We start from the raw sequence: 11,195 nt of genomic DNA, 5'->3' as shown, positions 1-11,195 counted from the left end.
TGCTATCATATCTATATTACGTTGTCAGAAGAAAACATGTTTAGCATATACATGAATTTTACATAGGAAATATGTATAGAAGGCACATAAATATAAATTTATGGTTGTTACTTTCAATCAACATGTGTGCAAATGTAGTAATATCTATATATGTTGGACAATCTTATCCACTTCAGCTGTTGCAATCACCAGAGGTGGACCTACACTATGGTGAGGGTGTGCACTTGCACTCCCTCATTTTTTAAAATTCACCAATAAATTTTCTTTTAAAGTAAAAATTATAAATTAAATCTTATATTTTTGTATTTTATTCCATCTATATTCATATAGCTGAACCCACTGATTTTATTTTTTATAATTTGTTTCCACTGACTTAGGATCTTGGTTCCGCCACTGACAACCACTCTTTTACCTGTATGAGCATGCAAGTTATTGTGATAGAAGACTATCCAAAGGAAAAGAGTTTAATTTGAGTGAACTCAACATGAATGAACCAATCACTAGATTAGAATTTAACTAGAAACTAGATTCTCTTGTGGAGGAAAGAGAATAAAAAATGGAACTCATAAATTTTTAATCAACTTTTAGAATAAGATTTATTTGTGTTTTTAATTGTATCTTACGTCTATTTGTTGACTTGCAATGGACTGAGGACTTTTTATGATTATTTGCAAGTCTTTTAATTATTAGAATAGTTATTGTGCCTAGAAAGATATAAATAGACTCTTTAAAACACTTAGTTGCCAATATTCAGATCAGATACACCATTAAAATGATGTGTTTCTTGGTTTTTTGGTGTGAAACCTTAGATTCTTATCAAACAATTCTATTCTTTGTGACGAATCATCCTCATCTTATCATCCAAGATTATGATGTTGATCTTTCCATCTCCTTTTCTCATTCTCCTTTTCCTTTTCATGAAGTTGCCGCAGCCGTGAACCATCAGCATTCATTTCCAATATGGCTTGATGCAAATCTTCTGTGATGTTGTCTCAATAAACATGGAAGAAGAGGAACTACCATGGTTCAGAATTATTACCAAGAAAATTCTTGGCATAAGATGGCCGACTCCACCCTTGCTCCATCAGTACAAGATTCAAGCGCATCATCAGGTTATCCACGGCATCTTCCTCCAGGCTGCTAAGAGAGTTTGATGATGATAATTCTTGCGTAGATGAGTTCTGCAAAAATTGAATGGTAAACACCTCACTCAGTTAACATTGAAAAGCAGTCACATTCACATATACATTGCAAAGGATCGTAATAGTACCTTCAGATCTCGGTACTTCGTCAGGTATTCCAGTGACTGTTCATATAATCCACAATGATAGAGAAGAATGCTGTAATCTCTTAACTCATTTGCATCATTTTTCAACAGGATAAGACGTTCACATGCTGAAAAGATAGGGAAAATATTTGGGATCATATCAAAACACAAGAAAGTGTGTATGAATTGTTGGTGGTTTCAAATATTGTTGCTCAATATTAATAAAATTGACAGAAGACAAATGAAGAGGAGGAATAAGGTCCAACACACTTTTTAGAATATCCAGAAAATATCTTATCAAATATTTATTGTATTTTATATAATAATTTGACGTATATCAGAAAATCTCTTAAAAAGTTTTTCAGATTTCATTATATTTCCTTATTTAATTACAATTAGTTGTTTTATCATACTAGCAGGCTTGTGCTTATATTAGTAGTTCAGATTTCATTGCATTTCCTTTTATTTCTTTATTATTAGTACAAGAGTATAAGTAGAACAAATGGTCTGGTATTTTGTATCACATCATCAATATACACGGTTTTCAGCATCTCTGCACTTCTCTTTCTCTCTAAACAGCATTTCAAGGGAACTTGGGAAGACAACACTTGTGGAAGTGGACTCAACCATGAAGCTAAATCAGTTGCAGTTCTTTTTTGAACTGCACCTATACTTATTGATCTAAATATCTAATGGTTAAAAATTTGTATATCATTTTTAGTTTTACCAATTTATCATAAAACAAAATCTTCTATAGTTTTAGAAAAAAAATGCAGAGGATCAAGATCAATGGGAGCTCTTGGGATTCCCTGCGACTGGGCTATTAATTGCACGTTAAAGACAAACAGTTAGGGTCTTTCTTTCCTAGATTAAATTAAAACCCAATACTAATATGGTTTGACTTGATGATACAGAACAGCTTGAAGCTAAATAACAGGTTGTCTACATTACATTACAACAGGTAAACCAATCTCTTTGCGAAAAAAAGGATTTATTTTCTCTAAATTCTAAAGTGAAGGGTGTATTTTAGAGATGAAAAGTGTGGAGTTATAACCCTTGATTGGAAATCAAGGGAATATCTGTTAATAACTTCCATGTTTGTTTTTCATTAAAATCTCAACCATTAGTTAGAAAATAAAATTGTTTAGAACTCCTTACTTTTCTCTAAAAGTGTTGTTGTATAATTCTTTACTTTTCCCTCTAAAGGTGTACCCTTACTTTAAAGTTGCCAAATTTGAAAAATTCCAAGACTACAGGAAGGACGGAAAACATCCTTAACATACAAACTTTTACTATGAAAGAATATTGAGCAAAAGTAAATCCTTAATAAGAAAAAATATCAAGCAAATAATGTCTAATATTTCTTGACGTCTAGAGGGAGAGGAACCAAATCTGAATCTGAATTATATACAAATCACGGCCAGCCAAATAGCTATTACCCTTTCCCTACCTCTATAGCCCCTGACTCCCCTCCCCTCCTCAGTCAAAAAGAAATAATAATAAAAAAAGTAAAAGGAGAACAAAGGACATGAGGTTTATCATCCAGCTTTTATCCCCATCACAAAACGGTGCCCAAATAGGGAAGTTTTCATTTCTCTATTGTATATCAACATCCAAAAGTAACCTATTAAAACTAATAACAGGGAATCTAACGGAAATTTCCGAAAATACAAATTCATAATAATGAAGAGAAGATAATCAATAACTTTGATTTCAAAACTTAAAAATATAACATTGTAAACGCAGCATATTTTTGTAGCATGCCCTATATTGTTTATATGCTTAGTGCATTGTATTCCAGATCCATCAACTCATTTCATTTGTAAAAGATAAAATTCTATGGGAGAAGTGGGAGGGTGGCCATGCATACGATGATTTTACATTTTAGAATATTGAGAGCAGAGACAAACTGCATTGAATGCACATACCCGACAAAGATCGCCTCATGTCCCCAAAACGCACACTGGTCCAAACACCTCGATCTAGCCTATGTTGAGCAGCCTTAGCTAATGCAATTTGTGAGCCACTGCAGTTAACAACAAACTTTAACACTAGTTCTTAAATAAACTAATTTGATTAGAGAAAAAAAGAGATGCAAATGCAGACATATAAAGTACCTTTCTCCAACAAAATCAGATCTGTCAACACAGTTAGCAGCAGTTGCCGCCCTCAAGAATAAAGTTTTGGTGTGATCATGTTGAAAAGGCCAGAATGCATGCTTCAGATCATTTAAGATCTGCACATATAGGTCAACATAAGTGCAAAAGGGGAGACTAAAGACGCCGAACAGCCAACCATTGGAAAAGTAGCTCCACAAGTCCACAAAAACTCAGGAGCATGGAATTGATTTTGTTGTGAACATGCTTAAAAATATGCTTCTTTTTTGTTTTAAAAAATTAAAATGGCAAAGTTATTGCCATAAGGATGGTCCAATACACAAGGTTCTCACCATTTAGGGGCATGAGTAGGTTTTAAAGTATGCAGCCATACCCGAGTTGGAGAGGGTGTCTCCAACCAGTAAAACTCGTGATCCATGATCACTAGGTCACATGGCAGCAATACATTTGTGCCAAGGCTCTTTCTCCTAGTTTATGGCACAGATGAAATAGTTAAAGCCATAAACTAGGAAAATCGACACATTACTTTTTACATTGGTAGAAAAGATACAGAGCAAAGTAAAAGTGAATGGAGAGCAAACAATCAGAAATTACCTCAACTAATAGGTTTCCTGAAGTCATTATGTGAGCTTGGTCTGACTCCTTGCTTTTCTGCTTATGATAGCCTGTGGGAAGGGTAAGAGCATCACGAGGGAAGAAAATTTCAGCATCAAAATGCAAAAGGCTCCACAACCGAAGCATTTTCAGAACTTCTGAGTATATAAGTGATAGCATTGCAGCTGATCCTGAACGATGGGTCAAAACCTGCTCAATACATCAAAGTAAATCTATCAAATGTCCACGACGACTCACAGATTTCTCTTCAGAACTAACTTGTAAATCAGTATATATATATATATTACCGAGTGGAGATAAAGTGCTCGTGGCTCCAATACATTGGCATTGGCTCTCCTGAAACCCTGTCAAAAAGAAAGTGATCAGTAAAAGGAAAGGTCATCAAGGTAAAAGGCAGGAAACTAGTTAACAAGAATATAATGTACAAGGAGTGAGAAAAAAGTCGTAAATATATGACAAAGTGTCAATACTGAGTTCTTAATCAGGGGGGGAAAAAACCTGCATATGATAATTACATATTCTGTTTTTCTAGTTTCTGTGGCCTGCAAGTTATCTAGATTAACAAAGCACATTTAAGTGAACTGATTGGTATATATAAAAATTAGTACTTCATAGTTCATAAGACATCTTACATCCTTGTCCTGATGTGCAAAGAATGGCATTATCATGAATGCTGTGGACATTCTTGTAGAACAAAAAATCTGAAGTACTTCTCAGAAGACATTTGATATATAGTTATATACCCTTTGCACAAGTTTATGATAGGAGGGAGAAAGATGAGGCTGAGCCTAAATCAGCTGAATGAGAAGACTAGGCTGTATGTGTATGAAAGAAAGAAAAAAATGGGAATTGGGGAACTGTCTACAGCATGAAATCAAAGTCCAAACCTTGTGAATATATAGAAATCTCTCTATGCTCTCTAAGAACTTCTCCGGCGATGAATCATATTTGGGGCTGTAGTGCGGACAGTAGTCCATCGAAAGATCATCTAATCTCGTAATAAAATCATCGACAGGAAGTGGAACTGATGAATGTGACACTAGAGAATCATCCTCTGCAGCTATGTAGAGAGCAGTTCTCCCCAAATCAACACACCTGTTGATACAAATACTGGTTCCCTTCTCAATATCAGTGAATCTCCTAATTTGTGAGCAGAAATGCTCCCTAGCTTCCTGCTCATTCACCAACATAGCAACAACTGAGAATGAATCTGGAATTTAATTCAAAACCCAAAACTTATAAATTCCAAATGCATCAAGATAGACCATTTTCCATAACACCAATCTGCGATCAGGCTTTGAATTACCATGACAAATCAGATTATGCATACTAAAAAAACAATGACAAAAAGGAATAAGCAAATCTCAAACTCGTATGTGTTTAATTTCATGCTGAGGCATCGAAAATTACATTGAAATACCATATAATGTGATTTTAAATAAACATTTACATGTTTAATCTTACTTTGAAGAATTCTTTCGGGATCAAAAATTAATTTTGAGCCGGAGCAACATTAGATAGCTATTGCATTGAACCAAAACATTTAATTGAGTTTTGCTACTAACTTGCTTTCAGAATAAAAATACCCAAACATAAATCGCTTTCAGAATCAAATTATATTCTGAACCAATGGGAAAATCAATTTCGTTCAACATTGATTTTGCAACCACTGATCAAAACAAACACCCAATATCAAATTATGCATATTAAAGTAAACCACGTATAATTACTACACAATTCTCCATTAAAAAGAGGTCAAACATGACAACAAAAAAAACAACAACAAAACATCCATTGGAAACTTTGAAGCTCAGACAGCTCAAAAGTCAATACCAAAAAAATACGAAAAGAATATTATAACTTCAAATGAATTCAGATTTATTAAGAAAAAAAAATACACCCTATCGGGTTGACCGGTGACAAAATCAACGTGCTTCCAGACTCCAATTAACAAGAAATTAAAAAAAGAAAGTTAAACGCAGTACAATTAAAACAAAATGAAATTAAAAAAAAAAAAAAAACAAATATTTTGCTGCGCACCTTTTCAACGGATAAAAGCAAAAACAAGTTAAATTACTTTTTTTTTCTCAAACATAATTTTACAACAAATTATCAAACATGCTCTTAACTAAGGTCTAGGTTCGAGATTTATTAATGAAAAGAAAAAATATTATTAAAAATGATAGATTATTATTAGTGAGCCGGAATCGTGATATGATAAGATGAAAAAAGAAAAAGAAGGAGGAATTAATATGATTATTATTATTATTACTCTGGCATGAGTGGTGTTGATTCCAGAGTCATGGAGGGCGTCGTGGAGGACGAACTTGAGGTCGGTGGCAACGTGCTTTTGAACATTGGAATTGGATCCAACGTGACACGCCACCACGCGAGAGGGGAAGGGAGGAGGGCAAAATTGGGATTTGAAAAATGTGGAGCTGATTGTGAGGAAAGAATAGGACGATAGAGTCGAAGAGCACATTTTTGGTCTATGTTTCTGACACACTGTACCAACCAAGTGACTAAAACTGCTTCTTCGCTCGCTGCACTGCACATAGAAAGGAGTAGATAGTAATTATCAATAATTAATACATGTGGACAAAATTGGAAAAGGGAAAGGAGCAACATGCCATAATCGTGATCCTAATGACAATAACAATAACAAGCCCAACACAATTTCAAATCAAATTAATTCTTTTCTTTTTTCCTATTTACAATACTCAACTTTTAAAGTTATTATTCAGTTATTTTTACAAAAAGTTATAAATTTATTATTTATTATATTAATAATTTTTCTCTATATTGATAAATTAGATTATTGAATTTTATAAATAGAATAATTTAATTTATGTTGACAATGAGTGGAAATGAATGAGAGTATTTGTTTGATGGATTATTTATTTGTAAGTTTAATGGTCATACAGTAAAAATAAGAAATAGTTTTAACTTTTAACGAATTCTTTAGTTTAAGATATTATTGTTTAATTTTTTTTTTATTTTGGAATAAGACTTGTGTTTCATGTTGAATTGTTTAAAATTAAGATTTATTGTTTCTATAAGCGACAATTGTTTATAATTAAATTTATTTTTTATTATTTTAAGAGTGAATTATTTAAGAATTGTTTAAAACTATATCATTAAAGTAATATGTGTATAAGTTGACTAACTTTAAGTGGCATTTCAAGGGCTAATTAACACGAGATGAGAAACTTCAAAATGGGTTGTTAAAATTGTACTCATTAGATATGTGTTCTAAGATGTTTACTTCATTTGTCCTTTTTTTACAAGACTTATTTAAGTAATTCACACCTTTAAGAAAAGTACTTAAATTAATTAATCATATTAAATTTATTAATTATTTGTATTTTTCTTTCGAATTACTATTAAGTTTTTTGAAATTAATCAATTTTTTCATCTAATTAATTAATGTTTTAAGAGAAAATAACTAATTTAAATGAGTGAATTCTCCCATCTTATATAAGGAGAGAAAGAGTTGGTTTCATTAAATTTTAGCATTTATTAATTTTTGGTTAAAAATTGTTAATCAATCAAAGGTACTTTAATTTAAGAAAAAATAATTAATACATTTGAAAATTAAAAAAGATCTTATAAAATGTATAGTATTTTCCTAAAAAGAATCTTATATAGAGAGACTAAAGGAAAATTATAAAACTCAACAAAATTTACCATATATGGTGATCTATGATGATGAGATAACAGTGTAAAGTTGTTAAAACATAACCTATTTTCCTCCTTGTTTATATCATACAGTAAATATTCTCTCATCTTGTAAAAACTTTTACAAATTAACTAATAATTAATTAATGGAGAATTCATTTTAATTTATGAAGAAATTCATCTCTCATCCTTTTGTTCTTATTTTCTTTTCTTTGAAAATGTTTCTAAAATAACTTATCCAGACAAGTTCAATAATAATCAATACGCTAACCATTATCTTACCACAATGGTTAAGTAAAAGTGATTTTTATTTTATTTTTTATGATAAAAGTTTTATTATTATTTAAATGTGTAAAAATGAACTCCTGTATGATTTTAGACCGTATTTTTTTATATGATTTTCAATAAAAAAAAAACTTTCTTTTTAATTCCTTAATTTGTGTGCTGTTAGGACAGTAGTTAGCAATACCTAACTATTATTTTAAGCTTATGCGCTCCAAAAAAAAATGTTTTATAGAACTCAAAAATGCCTTGAAATCTATAAACGATTGTTGTAATTAAAATTAATAAAAATATTTTAAATAAATAAATTATATTTTAAAATCACCATAAAAAATTTATACTACGATAAAAAAAATATTTTAAATTATTATTAGTTGCTTTTAAAACCATTGAAATTCAATTTATAACTAAATATAAAAATAATAAATTGAAATAATGAAGAGGGTAAAAAAAACTTCTAAGACGCTCATATGCTGAAAAAAAAACTTAAATAAGTACTCTTGTTGAGACATAGCTCATAAAAATGTTTTTTTTTTATGATATTGGTACAAAATAAATTTATTATGTGAACACATAAAAAATAAATATTTTTTTTAACATAATCTATTTCATGCTAATTATTTGAATCCTAAATTATTTTATTAAAAAACACAAGTCATCATTGCTTGTGTCAATCATTATTAGTATAAAAATATTCTTATCTAACATAATTATTCTAATTTATGTAATAATAATAATAATAAAAAAAGTTATATATTCAAAATATAAATTTTTTTATAAAATCATTCAATCATAATTTATCATATATGGTAAATTTATTTATTTTTAAAATAAATTATCTTAAAATAATTTAAATAGTGATTATGATTGAATGACCAATAACGGTATAGAAATTAAACTCATAATAATAATTAATAACATTAATAATTATTAATAATAGTATACCACAACACTTAGATATTTTTTACGAAGTACATTGAAAGAGACAGTGATTTTTGTTGAGCGTCCGGTTTCTTCACACCCTTGTCTGTACTGAAAAAAATATCAAGGTTGCACTTGTACACAAGATTAAATGAACGTGCCACCAAAAAATGATTAATGCGGCCCAAGCAGCAAGTAATTGTCAATGGAAAGTAAAGATTAAAAAAAAAATCGTCTTTTCGAATATGATTGAATTTATAGAAATAGTTGTCTTACCCGTACAACGGACTATAATCATTTGCCTATGTATGTAAGAATTTAAAACATAATTAAAAAATCTATAATTAACAAAATATCAATATTTAAAATATGAAATTAAAATAAATATAGTTTTTTTTATCAAAATATTTTGAGACATTACACACCAATTATATTAAGTTCACATAGATAATCATAATTCAAAACTATTAAATAAAGAGCGGTAATACTTTAAACACACTATTTTTAAAATCATCACTTTCAAGTTTTTCAAGTCTTCCTTGTTGGGTCAACTGAGAAGCCCATATCGCCGGAAGAGTTGAAGTGTTTTATTAAGGTCACATTTGGATTACGTTTGTGCAGTGATCAATAAAAAAATTGTGAAACATATATAGGAATTTAAAACATAATTAATATTGCCTTTTACAAAATAAATATAGTTGAGGTTATTATGTTAACATTGCATAGTAAAATTTATAATATATAATTTTTATTTAAAACAATTACACAATTTAATTCTTATTTATAATTAATTCAAATCTTTAATCATACACATTTATTTTTTTACTTTATAAATACTAATAACAATTAATTTATTTCTTCTTTTTCTGCATTAACAATATATTTTCATATTATAAGATAATATTTAACTTTTCATACTATTATAATGAATGCTTTTTTTTTCTGTATTCAAGTAAATTCATTATTCATGCATCCTACTTATTTCACTATAAAAGTATGTCAATTTGGTTTTGATTTGATAGATTGTTAGAACATGATACTTTATTACTTAACAATTCACACATTCTTTAGATTTTGACGAAAACAAATATATAAATTTATATTGACAATTTGTTTAAGTGTAAGTAAACATGATTGATCAATGGAAACAACACGAGGTAAGATCTACATCATCTTGTATTCTCATTCATTATCTGTATTGTAATCATTCTCTAAATTAGTAGGGTTGACAAACGGGATGTGCTAGTCCGATCTAGGGTGGTCCATCGGGTCAAACAATGAAAATGGATCAACCTAAACTCGATCTATATTTTTTTTTGGGCTAGAATTTCTTAGGCTTAGCTCAGCCCTATGTCGGACTTCTAGACCACCAGGTCTATTCAGACTAATTTAGAAATTAATAAAAAAAAGTTAAAAAATTGATTCTATATACAAAAAAAATTGAAAGGCAAACAATTATTTGTTATGCATTTATGCCACCTAACAAGTATTGACAAAACCATTTAAATTATGCTCACCGGATACTCAAATTAATAATATTATTTTGGGATTATCACTTCTTGTGAACACTTATTTTATGTTTAATGAATATATTTTGCCTTTTAAAAAAATATAAAATGTAATATAAAATTATAAATTATATTCATAAGTTACTACATTTTATTTAATATTTATTATATATTACTAATTGGCCTAGCTCTACCCAAGTTCATTTGTCTTGTCAGGCTATATGGGTTGGGCAAAAAATACTTATTTCTATTTGGGCTACCTTTTTTGAGCCTAGCTTAGCCCTAATTGTGGGTTAGTCGGACTAGCCCATCAGGAGGTCAATTTTGCCAATCCTAAGAATTAGCAATTGTCCGGTCAATCCAAACACACATCATTGTATCCGACTTAATTACTATGTAATCCATTTGTGCCATGATAAAAAGATCTTATTAAAAAGAGCATATATGAATAAGTGATATTATCTTTCATGTTATATAGGTCTAATGGTTGCATTGAGATAAGAAGCTAAAATCAAATACTATAATATAAATTTGCATGTGTTTTATACTATGCAGCAGTCCTACTTAAGACACTTCAGCTATTATTAAGTTGAAATTATAATTTAGGCTTAAATATGTTTGCAAAATTTAAATTTTGCTTTTTTTGTCCTCAATCTTGAAAAATACTCTTTTTAGTCCATCAAGTAGTAAAAAATCACCACAAATTATGCATCCAAACCACCAAAAATCAATATGGAGGAATTAAAAAGACTTTTTTCGACATTAAGGGACTGAAAAAAAAAATTAAGGACCAAAACCAAAAAATTT

General features: G+C 29.7%; 1 protein-coding gene across 1 annotated transcript; it reads right to left on the bottom strand.

The window, feature by feature from the left end:
- Positions 1-701: 701 nt before the first annotated feature.
- Positions 702-6,605, bottom strand: LOC100810893 (uncharacterized). The gene is made up of 8 exons (NM_001317573.2): positions 6,272-6,605; positions 4,887-5,171; positions 4,287-4,343; positions 3,979-4,188; positions 3,385-3,503; positions 3,196-3,293; positions 1,271-1,395; positions 702-1,181 (listed from the first exon to the last, which is right to left on the bottom strand). Exons 1-8 carry the CDS (start codon positions 6,479-6,481, stop codon positions 1,017-1,019), a joined length of 1,269 nt encoding a protein of 422 aa, NP_001304502.2. The 5' UTR covers positions 6,482-6,605; the 3' UTR covers positions 702-1,016.
- Between the last annotated feature and the right edge of the window lie 4,590 nt (positions 6,606-11,195).

This window comes from Glycine max, chromosome 11 (genome assembly GCF_000004515.6).
Source record: "Glycine max cultivar Williams 82 chromosome 11, Glycine_max_v4.0, whole genome shotgun sequence".
NCBI lineage: Eukaryota > Viridiplantae > Streptophyta > Magnoliopsida > Fabales > Fabaceae > Glycine > Glycine max.
Note: the sequence above shows the minus strand (reverse complement) of the source record. Positions and strands in the feature narration are given on the sequence as shown.